General features: G+C 38.7%; 1 protein-coding gene across 1 annotated transcript in view; it reads right to left on the bottom strand.

Annotated features, from left to right (window-relative positions):
• The window catches only part of LOC145496785 (anoctamin-7-like), a 15176-nt gene extending 1472 nt beyond the window's left edge, over positions 1 to 13704 (bottom strand). Inside the window, exons 1-18 of the mRNA XM_081476529.1 lie at positions 12234 to 13704; positions 11039 to 11111; positions 10102 to 10202; positions 9324 to 9393; positions 8414 to 8659; positions 8200 to 8272; positions 6063 to 6187; positions 5593 to 5672; positions 5443 to 5484; positions 5056 to 5145; positions 4491 to 4643; positions 4118 to 4154; positions 3492 to 3601; positions 3118 to 3269; positions 2455 to 2603; positions 1914 to 1936; positions 1362 to 1491; positions 504 to 730 (exon numbers count right to left, since the gene is read on the bottom strand). Of these exons, the coding sequence (XP_081332655.1) occupies positions 504 to 730; positions 1362 to 1491; positions 1914 to 1936; positions 2455 to 2603; positions 3118 to 3269; positions 3492 to 3601; positions 4118 to 4154; positions 4491 to 4643; positions 5056 to 5145; positions 5443 to 5484; positions 5593 to 5672; positions 6063 to 6187; positions 8200 to 8272; positions 8414 to 8659; positions 9324 to 9393; positions 10102 to 10202; positions 11039 to 11111; positions 12234 to 12842 (2490 nt within the window). The 5' untranslated portion in view covers positions 12843 to 13704. The remainder of the gene's footprint in view (positions 1 to 503; positions 731 to 1361; positions 1492 to 1913; positions 1937 to 2454; positions 2604 to 3117; positions 3270 to 3491; positions 3602 to 4117; positions 4155 to 4490; positions 4644 to 5055; positions 5146 to 5442; positions 5485 to 5592; positions 5673 to 6062; positions 6188 to 8199; positions 8273 to 8413; positions 8660 to 9323; positions 9394 to 10101; positions 10203 to 11038; positions 11112 to 12233) is intronic.
• Between the last annotated feature and the right edge of the window lie 8013 nt (positions 13705 to 21717).

The following is a 21717-nucleotide window of genomic DNA, read 5'->3' as shown; positions in this document are numbered from 1 at the left end:
AACCTTGAACTATACGACATCAAGCTTTGGCTTAGACGAAATTGCCGTCTTTCCCGTATGACAAGGTCTTTAAAAAAATAGGTCCGTAGTGGGCTGTGGGCTTATATTTATTTTTGTTCAATTGTTTTAAATGTCAGTATCTGGGAGTGAAAGTGCTACAAGTGATTAGGCAATCAGTGGAAAGTTAAAGGTATTAAAATTAATGAAAAAACGGTCTCTAACTGTGGACGTAATAACACGAGGGACAGTATTTCATGGGGATATCCAAACACCGAGAAGAGAGTTGAAAATACGACGCGCAGCGGAGTATTTTTGACGAAATTCGAGGTGTTTGGATAGCTGATGAAACAAAAACTAACGAGTAAACGGAGAACTAAAATCGTCAAAATCTAAGCTGATTAAGACCGGGTATCCAAACCTCCTTCACGGTTGTGATTTTCTTTGTTTTAACTTGATGAATTATTAATGAGTTTGAGAAGGCGGTTTCCAACAAGCTTACGAACCTCAAATCCAATAATGAGCCACAGCCTGCTCGGTCCAGCTAAGTGCTGAGTTATGACGAAAACCTGTTCAGTTGTGTTGGTAGCGTTGTTGAATACCAGCTCAGTTGTGTTAGTAGTTGATGGATCACCCTCCCATGTACGGCCATATGATGACGTAAATGCTACTAAAAATGAGTTGGTAACCACGCCTGCTACGTTAAGGAATTCTAAAATGCTGTACCACATGCCTGAAATGTAAATGATCAGCGCTAAATTATCAAGGCATTCATGTAACTGCATTGCTGTCAAAAACCTAAGACCACAATTATCAGAGAGCCGATCACTGGGCCCGACAAAAAAGAACAGTGGAACCCCGTTAATAGGTCACCAACGGGCCATGAAAATTTGGCCGTATTAGCGGGGTGGCCGTATTAACAGGGTAGGGTCAAAATTCATGAGTGGTCTAAGCTGAGTGAAGTCTTAGCAGATGTATCATAATTAACTGCACTTGTAAACAACTAATCTTTAATAAGCATCCTTAATACAGATATAATTATAAAGAAAATGAAACTTCAATCAGTCGCACAATATTAACAATGGAAAGATGACATAACTGGTTTGAGTGGCCGTATAAACGGGGTAAAATTATAAAGGATTATACAGGTTGGAATTTCAGAATGTGGTCGGTTTTCGTATACGGAAATGTATAGACGTTTCGCGGGGACAAAAAGTGGCCGTAATAACGAGGTGACCGTAAGTCGGGGTTCCACTGTATTGGGATATTCGTAACTCTAGGAAAGAACATATCACTGGTAACAAGTGTGGGAAGGCAAGGACCTATTTCAAGAGGGCTTGTAAAAAGTAAGGAAATTTACCAACCTATGTCCTCAGCCCTAAAGGCGACAGGCCGCCTGTTTGTCCACAACAATCTTCTGGCATCCACCTTCATGTCAATAGCATTTGTCAGCAGTGCGATCAGTGGGGCCAGCGGAAACGCTGCGGCAAATAGCTGTCAAAAGAAAGCGTCCGCCATATCTCAACATATAACTCAAGTATCAGATACAATCGTTACAACTCTCTTAGTTTCAAAAATGTGATGTCCGCTATAAACCAGACAAAGCTCAATCTGAATGGATAATTTCTTAGTGATAAATTTTGCGTTAAAAATAAGCGATAGAAAGTCTAGGCTTGACTTTTCATCGCTTATTGTTATCGTCACAAAAGTTGATTCTATTTCCTAAACTCTTTCCTTGTACCTATAAATTCGTGTTTTGGTTTGGTTTTTGTTTTTGTTTTCAGGCATTACACCACGGTACTGTTACTGTAGAAACTACCTTTGCTAGATTTCTCAGGAAAATAAAACAGGCCTAAGGTCATTCCAAGCAAATGTTTACTAATTTTCTTCATTCAAGTTTCGATCAAGCCTCTTACCATAACAAATCCATACTGCAGCACTGCAAAGGAATAAAAGAAATCAATAATCACACACCAGTAAGAAACAATGAAATGATTACTGACAAACACTATGTATTTACGACAAAAAAAGAAAAGGACTCAAGTTATGTACAGCATATTAGGGCCATTACAGAGCCGTAGCCGGTTGGCAATGTTTTGATATAAATTCTTGAAATCTCTTTTGTCGCCCGTTTGCTAAGTTTCCAGTTTTAAGTCTAGGGCAACATAGTGATAATACCGTCACGTTTATGACGAGCTATGACGCATCTAGCAAGCCTAAAGCCCAATTCACACTAGCGACATAACGACACAAATAAACATGAGGACATAAGAAGGACGTTCCGTCGTTATGTTTGCAGTGTGAACATCCTGATAGAATGTCACAATAACAGCATGAAAATAACGACGTAAGGGTAAAAACTGAACCGGTTTCCAAATGATTGGTAACGATCGCGAAAGTCACGTGATTGACAGCAAACTCGCACGTGATTGCACAATACGTTTTAACTGAGTATACCTTTTTCATTGTATTCAGAGAGTGTAAAATCCCCAAGCTTTTCTTTACATCTCTCACTTTCCAAGTAATCTTCTACGTTGAACCTGATGTCGCCACTCGCTGCAACCTTGCTTCTACAACATTTCTTTCTCCACAAGTTTTTTAACCAACTGAAAGAAGAACAAATGAAAAGTTATAATTCAAAGGAGCTCAGTCACGGGATGATTAAGGATGGAGAAGATTAACGCGGATTACAAACGACAAACTTGAAAAATGTCCGCTAAACTTTTTAAGAAGCGCAAGCTGTGACGTAGCTCCCTTAGAAACCCACGACATTGGCGTTTCAATAGGCAGTACAATAGATTTGCACGAGCGTAATACATCGTGGTAATATTCTTTAAAAGCTGTCCCCTGTCAAACTATAACGTGAATACAAAAAATAAAGTAACACGCAAAACAACACGTTGAACTTTCTATGTTCTAAATTGCCTTTACAAACTCTCAGACTGATACACAATTTGTATCGACTAGTAAACCGTTTTCACAGTTCACAGTCTGCTTGTCTGCTTTTACTGAGCACTAATTTAAATGCACTGGAAGTAAAAAAAAAGGCCTAACTATCTCCTCCAAGTAAAAATAACAGAAAATGGACGATAAACAGAGGCTAGCAAAGTAAATACTTACGGTTTAATGACATCCGAGAAGAGCTTAGGAAGAGGTTTCATGATCATTAACATGGCGACTTGAAGTGACAGCAGTGTCATGCAGTCGTTGTTCTCACCACACTCGTCGCTGTAATTCTCCCCTTTGCCGATGACGCCTGTTTCCTTTGTGTCCTGAGTCAAACAATGCAACAAAACAGATTAATTCACTGCGTATAACAACGCAGCAAAGTAGATACAGCTGGTAAAATCGCTAACACTTTCCCCTCCTTTCTGTGGGACAATGTTTTAAAATTGTATCGAGAAATAAGATGTTGACCACAACTGGTAATACACGGATAACTAATTAATATACATGTAAATTTTGGTCCTGCACAATATTCATACAGCCTGTACCTGGCGAAAGAAAGCGATGTAGAAGAGAGAAGTGTATGAATTCACGAACTGGAATCCAAACAGCTTGATAATGAGCGCATCTTCGTACGATGTCTGAGTTCTGTGATTTTCTGTTGAGAAAAGCACAACTGTTAATGAACACAGCTCTACTTTTGTTCGACAAAAAAATATTTCAAGTACAAACTGTAGAATAGATTTGATGTTCCGATAGTCTATCAGGATTAGTGTCCCAAAATACTTCAGGCTTCATATGTACATTATGCCTTTGCAATCCCCCGTAGGAAAAAAGATGGCGACTGGTACATTTACCCATAGTTCTTAGCGCACGAAAACCTTAACAACGTTCGTAAAAACGCACAGAAACGTTATACAATCTTCAAACCTAGGCTACTTAATGTCCTTATATTGTAAAAATTTGGTTTTCTTTGTGCCTTTTAGGCTGTGTTAGGTTCGCAAGGCTTTGTGGTAAAATGTACATCCGCCATCTTTTTTCCTACTGTGGACTGGGAGCTGAGAGAGGTTACAACGGAAAAAAACGCGTGCGTTCTGCCTTCTATACAGGACTTGAAAAAAAAAGAGATTTAAAGTCTGTTTTCAACTTGGTTCAGTTCCTTTGCCTCACTTACCCCAGTCCGTTAAGTACACTGCTAACTTCTGGTAAATCTGCAACAAGGACAAATTTACACTACGTCAACACCAGGTAAAATAAGTAAAGTTTCTTCCTTCGAAAGAACACAACTCTTTGTATTTTAAACTTAGCGGAGACCTCTTCACGCACTCCACGTAGTGTTCTTGGAGAGAACTTATCTGGTCCCCGACTCAAGGAATCTACAAAGACCTTGCTTCAAAACACAATACAATGTACGTACTGACTTGTTCTCCAACTGGATGAATGCGCGTACAAGTAGCTATAAATATATTATACAAGACTTACTTATTGCCCGACCCCAAAAGTGCACTTAGTTGTAAATCGCATAAATATGAGGTGATTGTACATACCTTTCCCATGATCATGATAGAGAGGGTGTTGATAAACGTTGAAGTAACACTGGCCATCAGTAAACCAGCTTCTCCTCTGCTCTTGAACAGATCTTCCCTGGCAATGACTCGGTAAATTATCACCGCAACAACACTGCCCAGCACCAAGCAGATCTGGTGCAAAAACACAGAAAACACCTTGGTGTTACCATGGGAGAACTCTGCAAACAATTTGTTTTGTCACGCAAAATGCTAACGCAGAATGTACATGGTTAGTGCACTAGCCTCCAGATCGAGCGGTCTGGGTTTGAGCCCTGGCCGAGGACAACGTGTTGTGTTCTTGTGCAAGACACTTTACTCCCTCAGTGCCTCTCTCCACCCAGGTGTATAAATAGGTACCGCCGAATTTAATGCTCGGGGTAACCCTGCAATGGAGTAGCATCCCATCCAAAGGGGAATAGAAATACTATTATTCGCTTAATGCTACTGACACAGGAGATAAACGTCGGCCTGATGAGCCACTCGGCTCGTATACAGACTTTACCTTTTTTACCTTACCTAGAATGTACTTAAGTAATGATCTTACCATAAATAACATGACGCTAAATGAGCCAGACATCTTGAAGAACCTTCTTATGACTGGGTAAACCGAGATCTCGTCTCCTGTCACTGGGTCCTGAACGGAAGAAATTACACCATAAATGGAACTGAAACAATGTGAGTTTTAATTAACTAACTTTTAGTTTTATTTCATTTATTTTATTTAATTTGACAGCAATACATACATCCAAAACCGAGTTGAAAAGGAATTATAGGGCAACCTCTTACACCTGAACTTTACGTTACCCCAAAATTTTGGTTCAACTACCTCTTTGTACAAATTATTTAGTTATTACGTTACGAGAGCAGCAATGACTGACTAGCAGTAACATCAAGGAAGCAATTTGCAGATAACAAAAAATTACAGTCTTACCATTTTCATGACTGTGCCATAATATTGAGGGCGATTTGGTTCCTAAGGTTAGAAAACAATCAGTGGGTTAAATAAATACCTGCAGTCAATCTAGTGTTAAAAACAAGCACACCATGAATTTGTTTTAGGTTACTCAGATTTACAACATACCTGTTCTTCAAAGGTGTCCACATCCCACTGATATGATAACCGCGCATTTGCTCGTTTCCATCGCTCCAAAAATATTGTCCCTACAAACGAGGATATCAAACGTTTTTGTTATATATAGTGGAGAAATAGAAAATATGTTCCGTGTTCCTATCAAGTTATTGAAACACGAGTGGAAGTTTAGGAGAATAAGAAATGTTGTGGGAACATGAGCTGACAAGCAACTGTTCCCACAGCTTTTTTGAGTTCTCCCAGACTTCCACGAGTCTCTTAGTAACTTGATAGAAATGCAGAGCATGTTTTCTATTAATTTTCTCTTGGAAAATACCGGATGAGAAAAGTAAACACCTTTTGTGTTTTGCCAGGTTTTGTGCAAGGTCAACCCCAAAATAAACAAACAAACAAAGAACTTTGCCAGGTTTCCTAACCATGTCCCTCTATTACGTGTAACTATGGTTTGTGTCATAACTTACCCCACAAGCAAATAATCAAAGCAAAGAACGGTGTTGCATCATTGTCAAAAGCATTCTTGGCCCAAAGAGTGACGGTTGACACTGCTGTGGAATTTTCCTGCTCGTCCATAGGATTATCCACCACACTAGAAAATAACATGATAAAACTTAAGTCTTACAGCTGTTGGAAGTTATTTAACTACAGACTGGAAAAACAGAATTGTTATCCTTCCTCTCAACGTCACCACAGCGGAACTTGATAAAGTTGGCATTAACGGCATTTTTGACTACAAAAACTGTAGTCTAGACTAGGACATTTGTCAGGAATTGAAGAAGAGTCTGAGGTATACAAGCAAGTTTTAACTTATAGAAATAACAACACAGGATTCATGAGTTTAGAGCATTGATGCACTCAGAAAATGCCATGAAATGACTGTATCATTAATCATAGAAAGAGAGTTTCATAGTTCAAGGGCTGCCAATAATTATTAAGAATGATACATGTGCCAACAAAGAAAACCAGAGGTGGAAATTCAAATATAAAAATTATTACTTATTGTTACTATAAGACAAGTTAGACCAGATGTGAAGAATCACAAATAGCTGCCTCTAAACAGTACCAATAGAAGATGGGCATCAATAATTTGATGTTTATTGCTCAACAAAAAAGGCTCAGATTGAAAATAGTTATAAGAGGCATTTAAGGGCCAATGAAGAAAAGCAGACAGGAGACAATGGTATCTTAAGTATAACAAACATTAATACGTGAAAGAAGAGAACAGGAGTTTGAAGAGAAATTATGTGTTAAAGAAAATGTCAAAACAAAGTTGAGCCAGATAGACAACTCACCTACCAGATATTGTTAAGTCTTTATAGAGCAAAAGAGTGCTAGTAGATAGAGAAGAGAAAATGTCTGCCAACAAGTTATACATCAGTAGTATCAGTCTTCGTCGGTTTAAAGTAGAGTCAGTGTCAAACAAACCTTTGATTGTATACCACTGATGTCCATCCCTGACTGCAATTGTAGCATTTTTAGTTTAAGTTATACATGTTGATGTATATTATAACATGGGATTAGGTAACGTTATTCACAAGTGGGCTGTCACAGATGTTACATTAACTGCATGTATATGTGGTCCCTATGTAAGCATAGCTCTTGACTGGGAGCTAGTAATGGTGAAACTACCTTTTGGCTTTATGGCACATTTTAGAACACAGACCAATCAAAGACAAAGAACTAAATTACAGACAAGCACACAAGTTCAGGTTCAAGCTTAACACTTACTTCCATTAAAATGGTATATTAGTGTTTAAGTTGACAATGATTAGTAAAACAGAATTGCAACAAATGCAAAATCATGTTAAACATTAAAGGAAATGTGTAGTGGTCAAAGGAGCTGATTCAGCAGCTTTCTAGTAGGCTACCACAACAGTAAATTTGTTGAAGAAGGGATTGGGAATAACATTACATTAAAAAAGTTCAGAGTTAGAGATGAAATACAAAATGAAGAAGCCAAACACAACCTTAACAAAACTTGTCTTACTCAACTCCAGTCCAGAAGCACATTACAGAATGAGATCAAGAATATAACCAAAGTGTGTTTCCATCTCAAAAGTGATCAACGATTGTTTCTCCCTACCATATCAACACATGTCAAACAGAGAGGTGATAAGAATGTAGAAAATCATCAATGTCTTAAAAGAACTGTATGATGAAGGGACCTTAGTCCAAGATCCAGAAATACAGTGGAGAGTTTTAGACAGTCCATTTTATCATGCTGTATTCTCAGATACATGTGACACACTTCACTTATGTTGTATTTTGTCAACTCATCGAAAGTGAAAATGGCTACCAGACAATCTTAAATGTACAGTGTAAAGCCAAGCCTATGAACATGCATGTGAGGGAGTTCACAGGCCTGAAGCAAAGATTTGAAATGTAGGTGTCCTAGGAGAAATGTGTCACTGCATGCTTATTTTCATGTCTGCATCTGCTGACTGCAGGGAACACAGGCATCCAAGTGGCTTTCTAGAGAAACCTCAGGCTTGGCTTGGGCTTGGATCTTGAGCAAGACTTATTTAAACACATGCATACAGCCTGATAATAACACTACAATATTATCTTGCTATTAATGATTTATTTTGAATAATAACTTACGCTACGCCAAGTCCCCAGAAGAAAATAGCAAGTCCAAGCAGCACGGGTAAAACAAGTGACATGTTCAGCAAACCTAAAATATCATTTCAGGATAAACAAAATTACTGAATGCTGAATGCCCCATAAAATATCTAAGTAATACCACAAGTCTTTTCTTTAATATGGTCTATTTGACACCAACAATACATTGAATGAGCATCACAAATGAACTCACCAAGCCAAGCAAAATACAGCGCAATCTTCTCCCCAAAGTAATTCCTTATTTTCCACAGTGGCTGATATCTAAAATGTTTCAGCCAGGTGTTGTTCAAGGCCTTGCGAGGATCAGCAATATCCTGGCCATGGAGGAAGCTGTCATCATCGCCAGCATCAGACAATGGAAACTGAGAGTCGTACTCAGATTTCTCATGAAGGATAAATGTATCAGTGTAGGCTCCCTCAATAAGCATGTACCCCAAACCTACAAAGTAATCAAAGTTACAGTAGTATGTCAGAATACATGTACTTACAACTGCTTTATATGCATACATGGTAAATAAAAAATACAGGTGTTTTGGATCATGTGTACTAAAGGTATCCATGGTCAAGTGTTGATCGATACCCTCAATCAATACCCTTGATCAACATCTTGAGTGGTGTATGATAGACATCCCGATCGATACTCAATCGACACTCGGTAGACATTTAACCAACAGTCGCTCAATAGTTAGCCGACTCATATGCAATGATCAAAAAGTAGTTGACTGTGTCAACCGAGATGTCGATGGAGTTTCAACCAAGGTGTCGATGGAGTGTAGATCGAGTATCAATTGAGTGTCATTTGAGGGTATCGATGGAGGGTATTGATGATCAACACTTGGCTGTTGACTGTATGCGTGGATGAACATGATCCAGTCTTTTTACACAGGTACGGCTTACATTTTAAAAGCAAAATCAACTCACATGTAGTTGCAAAGACATGCACACATAATATCAAAGATATTTGAATTTGTTGTCGACATATACGTGTATGGGTAACAAGTCAAGATACAATGTACCATGACATAAATCTGACATGTAGCACACAACTAGGAGTTTAGAAACACAAGGACACAATTTTTCAAACTACGTATACACAGTAATACCTTGTGCATTTTGACCAAGCTGCTTGCTTTCCTTGTCTCTGATATCTAGACCTGTTAAAATGTGGTGAACCTAAATGGATAAAATTGAAAGTTAAAACTTTTACATCTACACACAAAATGTTCTTGGACCATTGAATCACAGATTATCAGGGTTGGCTTTGAATTATTGAAACACTTACTAGCTACAGTATTTATCAACTTGAAGTCATACACCGATAGGAGAGTTAATTTGTAAAGCTCATGTTACCTTTCCTAGCCCTTCAACTCTTTGCTACGACAAAGGACTAATGCTAAAAAGAAACTCTCAATTGCTTGTAATCAGTGATTTTAGTTTTAAGACCTGACCAAGCATTCATTGACAAACTAGCCATATTTATACAGTGACATTCAGGACAGGAAAAAAATGTTTGAAATCCAGTTGCCCAGTGGGCCAGACAAGTACATTTCAGTTTCCAGTGGCCCTCACTAAACTTTCACTTGCCCAATAGACATGCATGGTTCATGCCTTATCAACTACATCATTTACTAGGTACTCTGTACTGTCTAGCATCAAGTATGCTGGGATTTTAAATTAATCCATGCTCTCAACTCCTTGTTTTGCTCATCTTGCAGTCTTCAGTTTTGAAATTGTTACCACTAACCAGACTACTAAGACTAATTAATCACTTGCCCGCTGGACCACCAAAGTTCCATTTTCACTTGTCCAAGAGCAAAATTTACTTGCTGTGGGCAATCGGACCTGAGTTTTTTCCTGCCCTGACATAAGAACATTACTTACCAACAATGATCTAAGAGCAGGCCTAAAGAACGTGTCGGGATTCTCTATTCCTTCATAAATGTGCGACTTTGAAACACAAAATGGAGCACTGACAAAATCAACTGCAATGGAAAAGCAATACACATTGAAGTCTGCAGAACTTATGTCATGATGTTCAGTGAATTTTACATTAAATAGGCCACCTCGTGCTTCTGTTTCAAAACGAGTTGGCTCATGTGTACTAAAGGCATCCACAGTCAAGTGTTCATCGATACCCTCGATCGATACTCTATCAACACCTCGGTCGACACTCAATCAACATTCCATTGACATCTTGGTTGACAGTTTACTAATTTTCAATTGATTCATATGAGTCGGTCGACACTCAGCCGACTATCGACTGTCTGTTGATCAAGTGTCAACAGTGTGTCCAATGAGTATCAGTCCGGATGTCGATCGAGGTGTCGATCAAGGGTATCGATCAAGAGTATCGCTTGATACTCGACTGCAGATGTCCTTAGTACACATGATCCAATGAGTCTTCATGCAAAACCTTTCAATGATATGAAAGTGAGTTTGATTTGCATGGAAATGAACCTGTAGGGGAACACATTTTCATATGAATGCTTTCGCACGAAGACTTGTTTTACCACAGAGGCACAAGGTAGATGTACGGTGTAACACAGAAATGGTCTATTAGAGAGTGTTAATCTCTAAGTGGAGCAAAAATAGGAGATCTCTAAGGATCATTCATATTGCACAAAACAATACTGTCACTGAATGACATACAAATTATTTTATGAATAATATTTTTCATTTTATTTACCTCCAAAAAAACCAAGCCTTTATTTTTAAAGAAATATCCCACATGAAGTTAGATGGCATTTAAACAAATTGTGAGACAAACCTCCTATGGTCATAAAGTATAATAAATATGTTTACGACATGTAAACAATACCTTCATCATCAGTTCGAAAACGATCCCAAAACTGTTTCCACACACTGTTTTTGGACGACTCTGGTACAAGGTACTAAAAATAAAAGGACAACACAAAATAAAATTTCATCACTGCTAGGGTTTAGGGTTTTAATCTTGTCTTTGTTTTTTTCTCTCGCTAAACAGTTGTCAATAACACACCTTTCTGATTTGTACTGCTTGATACATGTACATTAACTGAAGTGAAGGTAAATATTCACTACTTTCACTGAGATCGAGGTGAATAAAATTTTGTTTTAACTAGTATATATACCACACAAGCTGAATAACTAGCAGACCAAAATAATAATTACTTTATTTCTGACAATAACCAGACAAATGATCAAAAATTTCACAGGCTGTGTGATGCTTGGAGGTGAATAATATCATTATCTGCTGCTAATCACTTCTGAGTTAACCAATCAGAACACGCAGAAACCAATATTAACTTCTGTGGTTGATACTACTGTAATTGCTACTATTTGCTGTTCACTACTCAATTTTATTTCGCTGCTTGTGTTTTGCATGCATATCTTATTCAAAGGTTGGCAATTTACCTGGTCGCCAAACAACACCCTTTGAAACAAAAATCATGGTTGTGTTGTTTCTACAAAAGTAAAATTTGGGTACAAAAAAACACATCTGCATTTGTTGATTTTGTTACATTAGTATCATTAACCATTTAAAAAATGGATGTCAGTTTTTCATGCGTTTGTCCTCTTATTGATGATAAATTGCGTCATAACATTGTCAAAGTGACTGTGGAACCACGAGCCGCAGACGAGTGGTTCCACAGTAAACTTGTAAACTTGTAAATTTGTTTTTTACAATAACAAGACCCCAGAATGGTCAAATGCAGGGAATGAGGGCAAAAGACGCCGTAAACTAAAGATAAGTGAATTTTATTCAAAATGACGTGAAAATTGTCGACAGCTTTTCTCGCTTTTTGATTAGCTACCTAAAAGTCCATAAAATCTCATTAGTTAAAAAGTTGACAGTTTGACAGCTGAAAGTTGAACTTGAAAACTTGCGTAAACTAAAATTTTATCCATCTGTACTCTTAATGATGACAAAAATATAAAGCCAATCAGCGTGCGAGAAATTAGACAGTTATTGTAAAAAAAAAACTGGAAACCCCCAGTCCTGTATCAAAATAAAGAATGACAAATTATCTCACCCCAGCTAGAGGCATTTCCAAAGACACATGTTCAGCTTCTTCACAAAGTCTTTCAAATGAACAATGCAGAACAACGAACGTATTTTCCGCTGTGTACTTGCGATCCACTCTGAATCCTTGTGCATGAAGCTCGGACTCGTATTTCTTTCTCAGTTTCTCGTGCAGATTTCTGTTGTCGCCTGTTCTATGAACTAACACGTAATCGTGATGTAGAAATTTGTTATTTTTCCGTTCGCTGGATTTACTTATCGCTAAATGTAAGGCGAGTTTTCTCAGATCTTTTTCGTCACGCAATATTTCTGGGCGTGGAGGAGGATGTGTATTACTCAGCTCTTCGTGAATGTGAATAAGTTTTTCACGACTCCCCATAGGCTCAAGAGGCAGCTGAACATGTCGAGGTTGCTCGCCATGGCTATAGCTTGAAACTTGCCTCAAGTATGCGCCAGTTTGCGCATCTGAAGACGGTAAATGCTCATTAGATCTTGACCTCCTCACTTTTCTCTTTTTCTTTTTCTCGCGTACTTCATGTAGAGGGACTCTATTACTGTCGATATCTCCATTCAAAATTTTGTCCTTGTCGTTCACTTCGCCTGGATACTCCTCTGCCATGTTTTGGTCCCGCACGCAGTGCAAAATTTAATTTAAATTGTTTTTTTTTTTAATTTCGTTTATTTTAATTCAAGCAAAACAACAGCTCCAATGATGGTAGTGAAATTGACTTCTTGAGAGATTGATCCAAGCTGTTCTAAGTGAACAACCAAGTGCTCTGTTTGCGCGAAGTTTGTAGCCTGGATTGATCTGATAGCACGCGACCGGAGAACGAGTATTCTTCGATCAAAGAGTTAATGCAAGCACGCCTCACGTACAGTGAAACCAATATAAGTTACTCCAGTTTATACCAGATCAAACAAGAGATTTCACCAAGCTTTCAGCTGTTCCATTGAAACTATCAGTGCTCTGACGTTGTAAAATTAAGACCATTTAGGTCATATAACGTGAAGTAGCGGGTTCTCCGCAGCTCCAATGCTCGGCCGTATCAAAACTTATGCAAAAGAAAACTCCCCACACAAGCAAGCAGTGGTGGCCATGTTTTGCTGTTTATCGATAAGTTTTGCCTGCTTCTCGATCTCTGACCTCCAGTAAATGAATCGCAGTTATCCGAGGTTCATTTACATGTAATATCTGTCGTTGAAATTACTGGTTAATGATATGTACACTGACTTGTCACCTACGCGACGAACCATCCATCAAAACATCGGACAAAACATTGCACACTTAGGTGCCTCCGAAAAAACATTGCCTGCCAAGTTCTTTTAACCTTTCCTCATTGTACATATTTGGCGGCGCATTCTGCAGTTAAGAGCACAAAAATTATCAAGAAACACGAAATTTCACCGCTTTTTACAGACTCGCGCCATTTTGGACTCATTGTCGTTGAACTTCCGAAGGGCCGGTCCGGAAGCGCAGTGTTCGCGAAGTTTCGGATTCTTCGGTTTATACATACGTAGGCGGGAAACAAACTTTGTGTCGTGTAAAGAGAAACAAAGTGTGCCTATTTTGCCTGTCGTTGAAGCAAACCGCTGACAAATGAGACTGAGCACGCATTCACGCGGGACACTCCGGGTGTCACAGTGATATGTGTATCCCCGTGATATGTGTATCCCCGCACACGTATCACTAGTGATATGTGTATCCCCCGTGGGATACACAAAACACTGAGACGCGCCTGGGCATTCAACGAACAAAATAGCGACTCGGTTGCGAGGTTCCAACGAGCGCTGTAAAGAGTAGAAGAAACCAGAAATGAATTCGCGCCCAACGGAGCAGATTAGGATTTCTTGAGTTTGGTTGAGTTCCAACCGACGCGATTGTATATCAGACTAAAACTTCGAACAGCGGATACACATATCACTAATTATTTCATGGCGCAGCGATCTCAGTGTGTATCCCCTAAACACAGCCGTTAGATTGGCTATCTACCTGATCGAAGAAAATGGCCCGAAACGTGCTGGCTGCTTACTCGCTACGACGTTTATACCCAGGTTGAGTTTTGCGGAGTTTGCAACTCGAATGTCTAAATATCTAAACTGAAATCGCGTGCAGGGGATACACATATCACTAATTATTTCATGGCGCAGTGATATGTGTATCCCCAGAAACACAACTGTTATAATATAGGGCATCAACCTTGCCAAAACTGCAGGCAATATTAGCACCCGACGTTTTTACGCGGCTTGGGTTCACTGAAGTTTGAAACTCGATAATTCCACTAAAAACGCGTGCACGCGTGCACGGGATATTAAGGGATACACATATCACTGATTATTCCTTTGGGAAATGATGTTGCTGTGGTCAATGACTGTTGACCAGTTGATTGTAATACTGTACAGGTACATGCAAAGTTGTTTACCAGTTGTTCTTTGTGTACAAGTGTTTACTTGGCCAACTTTTAACATGAAAGTTTGCCTGTTTGTTATTTTTCAGCACTTTCAATATGCCTAATGATAAGTCCACAAAGCAACTGCTTAAAAATAACGAGCTGATGGAAAAGGTGGGACTGTATGTTGAAAGACCGTTTCCTGACTTTCCAAAATATTATAGTAATAATGAACTACATGACTGTAGAGAGTTGGTCTGTTAATGCTGGTTAATGACATTCTAATACTCCTACAAAAAAAAAACACGTCGTCAGTCTTAAAAATTTGTTCTCAGACAATACCTAAATGTGGTTGAACAAACCCGAAATATGAAAGGCAAACTTAAGTTTCAGGTCAAGTATCCATCATACCTCAATAGAAAGTAGATTATTTGTTTTGCCAGTTCTTAATTGCTTTTTCAAAATTCCTAGTTGTCTTCCTTCATTTTATTGTAGTTTCTGGCATTTGGGTGGATTTGCAAAACATTCTCCCCCGCATTTGAGTGTGTTTGCTGTCCATTGTACGCTGATTGAGGGATTTTGCATTATCTAATAATATTGTCATTAAGCAACAGTTTTATTGCTACCTGTAAATTTGGGTATCAGCCTTAATGACAAATTCATGCAGGAGATGTGATGTTTTCTACTTGAAGTTTCTGCTACAAAATTAAAGCAACACATAGATTTTACTGGATTACTTGTCAGACCTCAAGAAGTTGCCTCTATTATAAACCATGCCTTCAACACTTGCATCCTTGGCTAGGGCATGAACCCAGGCTGCCAGATCCTGAGTCCAGCATGCAACCATCAAGCCAACGACACTATCGCATGTGATCATAGAAAGTGCTGGAAATCTCTTTCACTTGAAGTAAATATAGTTTTCTCATTAAAGTTAAAGAGAATTACTGGGATATGTTGTTTGATTTTACACCAGACTCTTAGAGCTTATGTGATAACTAATAAGAAATGTAGGACCAACAGTGAAGAGAATTAAAATTGAAGTCTCAGGTGTGAAAGGGTTAATGTAAATTTTAGAGTCCTGGAAAAATCAATCCGAGTACTAGAAAAGTCCTGGAAATTTGTTTCTGGAAAAGAGTACAAATTCTGTGAGACTTGCTACGTGAAGGTTGCCAACATAGGTGTACGGGCCAGGGGGGCGGGGAGGGCTGCAGCCCCCCCAGTTTCAGAAATTTTTGAAATTTTTTGGGCAAAATGCTGATGATTCAGCTAAAGTACTCTGGAAAAAACATTCTGAAAAGTAGTCAAGGCCAAACAAAATAATGCCATTCACCATTATGATACCCACCAGGGCAAGAATCTGCACCTTTCTGCTCACAAAACAAACTAGGCAAAGCAAAAAATCACATACCAAGCAGCTCTTGATTTTAACCTTTTAAGTCTTGAAATACAGGAAACTGAATCTATTTGACTTTTTAAAAAGAAACTTGGAACGCGTGCATTAATTTTATCATATTTTATTTATATCATGTCTTTTACATTTGACTAGCATTGTTTTGTATAGTTTTTAGTATACATTTTTATAATATTTTCCACAGGGCCATTCTGAAAACCACTTTATGCGAGATCGCCCCCTGTATAAATAGTATTATTTATTTATTTATTTATTTATTACTTGTAGGCTACTGTACTTTCTCTGACGTTTGCCTTGTCAAAACGGAGTTAAGGTCAAATGATATGAGGATCTAGGTATTCTGTTTTAGAAAAGCCACATATCGTTTAAATTAATGTGGAAATCCACAATATGGATATTATTTTAGGACTTTCCACAAGTTGCTTGAGATTTCCCAAAAAGTGGGCCGCATGCAATTTCTCAAAAAGTTGCTCAAAAGTTAATAGCAGAGCTCCTGTGCTCCAAAGGTGCGTGAGTGGAGCCCCATACCTTAGAAAATTTGGTAACCCATCAATCTCAAAAATTTTGGTTGTCACGTGACTGTCTGTACATACGTTCATCTGTCCGTACATCTGTACAGTCACCAAGCCTCATACCATGAAAAATAAGAGTAGCACCATTTCCATAGGTAAATCTTTGATGTTGGGCATCCATGGTATAATTAATTGACAGCTGTCAAACCAAGGTATCCACTGACCAGTATCATGTGACTATATCATGGGCTCAGCTCAAGAGCTCATCGAGGTCATGTGTTTTTTTGAAGTTAACCGCTGACCAGGTACTGGGTTTTCTATTGGATTGCAGGCTCAAGCCAGGTTATTACTCTGAGAAAGAGGGTGGGAGTAAATGCAGAAGCAAAATTTTGGCCCAAATTAAACCTTGACGCGTTTTTGACTTTTTTTCTGACATATTCCTTACACAGTCGTCTCATGGAAAGTCCTTGATGTATTGTGTGCATTATTTCTACAATCTTGGGTACACTCATTAGGTATGGTTTGTTAAAATGTAACTAGAAGAAATAGTGAAACCACACACTGAGCAATCATATGGTCACAATTGGTCATTTTTTGAGTTTCTGATCCAGGGAAAAATATGTGCGTTTCATTTATGGTTTAACTATTCAGTCAGGAGCTCCGCTTTTAGGCTTGGCTAAATCTAAATATTACCCTTTTTCTTTGGCCATCATAGCTTAATACGAAATAACACACAAACTGGGGTGACAAAACAGAAAAACTGAACACTTTAAAGCTATGTCAAGTAGCTGTCATGCATCTGCTATCGCACACCACATCATGTCATCTGGTCAGAACTTAAAATGGGACCACTTTGAGATATTAGGAAAAGGTCAGTCAAACACACGTTGTAAGATACTGCCACTGTTTGCCACTGTTTGTCACTGCAGGTTGTGTGTTATTGTTGTAAGTTGCTTTTTGTAATGAAAGTTGCTCAAAAGTTGCTCTAAAAAACCCCCCAAAAAACATTTTGTTGCTCTCTTTCTTTATTTAGTCTAATGCAAAAATATGCAAATTGTACAACAAAAGTAAGATTTCTAAGCATTTTTGTGCTATTTTGCAGCGTATCCAGCGTTGCTAAATAACTTAGTCCTCAATTTAAATGAAAAAATGTCTGTGTAAAGATCACGCGTCAATATTAATCTTGTAAATATTCTTCCCTTGAGACACTGGAGTCTGCTGACCCAGCAGCCTGGCTGTTCATATCTTGCACCCATCACCTGCCCCAGAGGGAAGGGGGATCTCGCTCCTTTTTCACGGGAAATTCATAAATTGTCTACTAAAACATTGTGAAATTTAGAAGCAAAACCAATTTAAACACTAAAAGCTGCTACGATTTCTCAGAATTGATAGAAAACTAGAAATTGCTCAATGCATAAAGTTGCTCGAAATGAGAAAAGTTGCTCGAAATACCAGAAGTTGCAAAAAAGTTGCCAAGCATCTTGTGGAAAGCTCAATATTATTTCCATCAACAAAACAGTGACAAAAGAATCAAAGCAAATGAGGACCACTTGAGACTTGTTTTTGTGGTGGCTCTGAAAAGAGCTGTTTTAATATTTTTCTTGAATTTTTTGTGCAAGGAAGAATTAAACATTTCCTTTATAAGTTTCGGATTTTACTGGGCTGTCGATCAAGGTAAATAGAGTAATGCAAGGTTTCAAAATAACTATTTTTGGAATGATAACAGTTTCATTACACGTGAGAACTGTGAACAGTTTTGTTTTTACTGCAATTTGAGTACGTTTGAACAACACTCGCGCTTTCAGACATTGCATAATTTTTTTCGGGCAATAAGGTCACACAGAACCTGGAATATTCCTTTAGAAGCCCCATCATTGGACATACCAGGCAACTTTATTATGAAAGGTAGGAAAGGACTATTCACGCCTGAAGTACTGGTTAGTCTTAAGTTCATTCATTGCCAGCTGCTAGCATTAGTTGACTGCATGTATCAACTGAAGGCAGGTTAAATTTTGCTGCTTAAATATCCTGCTGTTGATGTGTTGAATCAGAATTCCTCACAAATGATTTTAAGGTTTCACCACTTGTGTGCACTGATTACAATGACTTTTTTGTTAATGTTGGGAGAGGATAATGGGGTGGGGGGGGGATTGGGGTTGGGTAGGGGTTGGGAGTTGATGACTCAATGGTTTATCAGTTGGACTCCTGATCAATAGGTCCACCATGGAGCCCAAGCTAGAGTCACTGTGTTATGTTCTCAGGCAAGACACCTTACCCTCTCAATGCCTCTCTCCACCCAAGAGTGTAAATGGTCCTGGCCAATTTGTGAGGGCAACATGACACCTGCAATGGACTAGCATCCCATCCAAGGAGAGTAGCAACACTCCTAGTCACTTCCTGTCACAGAAACTGGAGTGGAGCACCTATGCTGATGATCCGTCTGGCTTCTCTGATTCCATAGGAATGGAACTGACTTTTGTGCCTTGTAGCCAGTGAAATCATCACTGGAATGTTCTCATTCTTAGCCATAACAACTGGAAGGGGGATTTGGTTTCCTGTGTGAAACAGACCTTTCACCATTTAAGTCCAGCACCCTTCACTGAATATATCGCAGAACTTTTAAGTGAGGGAGGGAAAGGGCATTTGTTAACAAGCACTTTTAGCAAGCAGTTATGCAACAGATGACTGAAAATGGGGAATGACAGATTGGGACCAGGGGAGTAGTGGATTGTGGAATGGGGCAGGCGAATCAGAGAATGGTACCCCTTGAGTTTGGTTGTACCATCAAGTTGATTCAAGAATCTACAGTGAAGGACAATTCCTAAGCAGTGATATGGTTAGCAGATGTTTTTGTGGTCACCAAGATTAGGATTCAAATCTCTGAATGGGCGTTTTTGTCATAGGAAAAAGATGGGTAATAAAACAACAGTTATTTGTGCTTGACATTCAGACAACACATCTTATTTGGATGATGCACAGCTTCTGATTGGCTGTTGAAAATTAGAGAATGATTCATTGCATGCTTGGTTGGGATGATGTCACATGTTTTAAGCCATAAGAGAGCACCAGATGGGGTGGGTAGTAGGTCATGGTCAGTGATCCTTTTCTCATTTCAGGGACTTCTCCTTCCTTTTGGCATTTAGCTCAAGATGTTTGGGTGTATGTCTTACAGGAACTACAGTGCAAGGATTGCCTAGCTTTGACAAAGCATCATCTTCCATGTATTTAGGAGAAGTCTCAAGCAATGAGCTGACACATCTTGATGAGGACGTAGCTTATATCAGTTGCATGAACTGGAGATGATTCACCTGCTTTGCACAAAGGTGTTATGGCAGCAAAGGTGGAGGCAATATAGATGTGGTGATGGCGTGGCAGAGTGCATGGTTGGAGGCAAAGTTGGAAGCGTTCATTACTTGACGTACCACACTTCATTTGAATTGGTGATGAAAGCGTTAGTGGTGAACGCACGGCCAAAGCTGATAACACTCTAGTACAGTTCCTTTGCAGCCTCTGTTCGCAGTTTGTGGAAAAACAACAACAATACCATGGTTCAAGCAACAAATAAAAGCGACAAGACTTTGACTAACTTAGTATAGTTGTGAATTGTAATCAGTAGTGTTGCTGAACCTCTTTTGCTCTTAATAATAAGCTTCCTTCAACTTGTGGAATAAAACTTATAAGCGACTACCAGAGAGGTTGAGAGAACTGACTGAAATTCTCTTCAAATATAGATTAATGTTCTCTTTATGTCAAAGTAACTGCAAGCGAGAGAAGAGAGTTTTCTTCCCTTTTCATCGTTTGGGAGAAAATGTAAATGGTCGTGCTCGGAAAGGAACGGCGATAAAACGGATAAAACTTTAGTAACTCAGTATTTTATGATCAACTTTACTTATCATGATTCAGTCTTCGGTGTCACCTAAGAATAAATGTTAATTATGACCTCGAAACTTTCACAGCGTGAAGGCAATATCGAACCGCTAAAAGGCTGAAATTGAAAAGCTAGGGAAACTAAAGGAAAAGTTAACGACTAGTTCAAAAGGAATTCACTCAAGAGAGGAAGAGAAAACATAAACTTGCCTGAAGAAGGCACATCAACGAAGACATCCTCGCTCTTGCTCCTGCAATGCAACGGCGACCGACGCTAAACTGGGTGTGTCATCTTACACTTCTTCATATATATATACCAACATTAAAATTCATTCCGACCAGCTATGAGAAATATGCTCTGCACAAAAGGACTGCACTACACGTGCACGTTGCGATTGTGTGCTTTGAATATACAGTGTATGCTGTGAGAAAAGAGAAACTTGTCCGAAAGCTCACACCTGAAAAGAATTTTATTCGGGTTTATTGCCAAGAGGGAATAGTTTGAGTGTAAAGCTGTTTTATGATGCATGGGCGTTGGGAAGCGAAGATCTAGTCTTCATTACAAATATGCACGTGTGCCCGATCTCATCCAATAAAAAATTCGGATTCTTTTTGTAGCTAAGACTTAAAAGGAAACTGATATTAAAATAACGAAATTAAAGATCCAGCCAATTTGAAATGTCGTTTGAAAGTTCATTGTGTAGGAAAGCATAAAATAAATTGAACTTGAACTTTTAGCGCTACAGTGTTTTGCACGAAATGTTCGCGCAAGAGATGATACCAGGATCCAAAGGTTAACTATCTATCAATAATAATATGAAAATTTCATAGCGTCATTTCCCAATTCGTCAACGGCGCTTTACAAGAAATTAAATCTATAAATAAATACCTACAATAAAAAATTGTGAAGAAAATGTCAAAAACGGATAAAAATTTAAAAAAGATATGTAACTAAAAACTTCAACTTAAAAATGCTGGTTCAAAAAGCCACTTTTTCGGTTTACTTTTAAAAATGTTCGTAGAAGACGATTCTTTAATATCTTTTGGAAGTATGTTGCACACAGTTGGAGACGACACAAATGAACAGCCCCCGTAGCCTTTTAAATTGAAACTTGGCTTGTAAAGAAGATTCTGAGTGGACCATCTAAGTGTTCTCGCTGGGTTGTAGGGCTTGAGCAGAGCTACGATATACTGAGAAGCTTCACCACGAAGAGATAAGATAATGAGTATAATTTTGAAGATGATTCTTTGTTCTACCGGAAGCCAATGAAGATTCTTGAGCCAAGGCCCCGCCGGCTAAGAGAAGCGAAAAGGACT

Source organism: Orbicella franksi, chromosome 9, assembly GCF_964199315.1.
Source record: "Orbicella franksi chromosome 9, jaOrbFran1.1, whole genome shotgun sequence".
In the NCBI taxonomy this organism is placed as follows: Eukaryota; Metazoa; Cnidaria; class Anthozoa; order Scleractinia; family Merulinidae; genus Orbicella; species Orbicella franksi.
The sequence above is the reverse complement of the archived record's forward strand: the minus strand, read 5'-3'. Positions and strand labels throughout refer to the sequence as shown.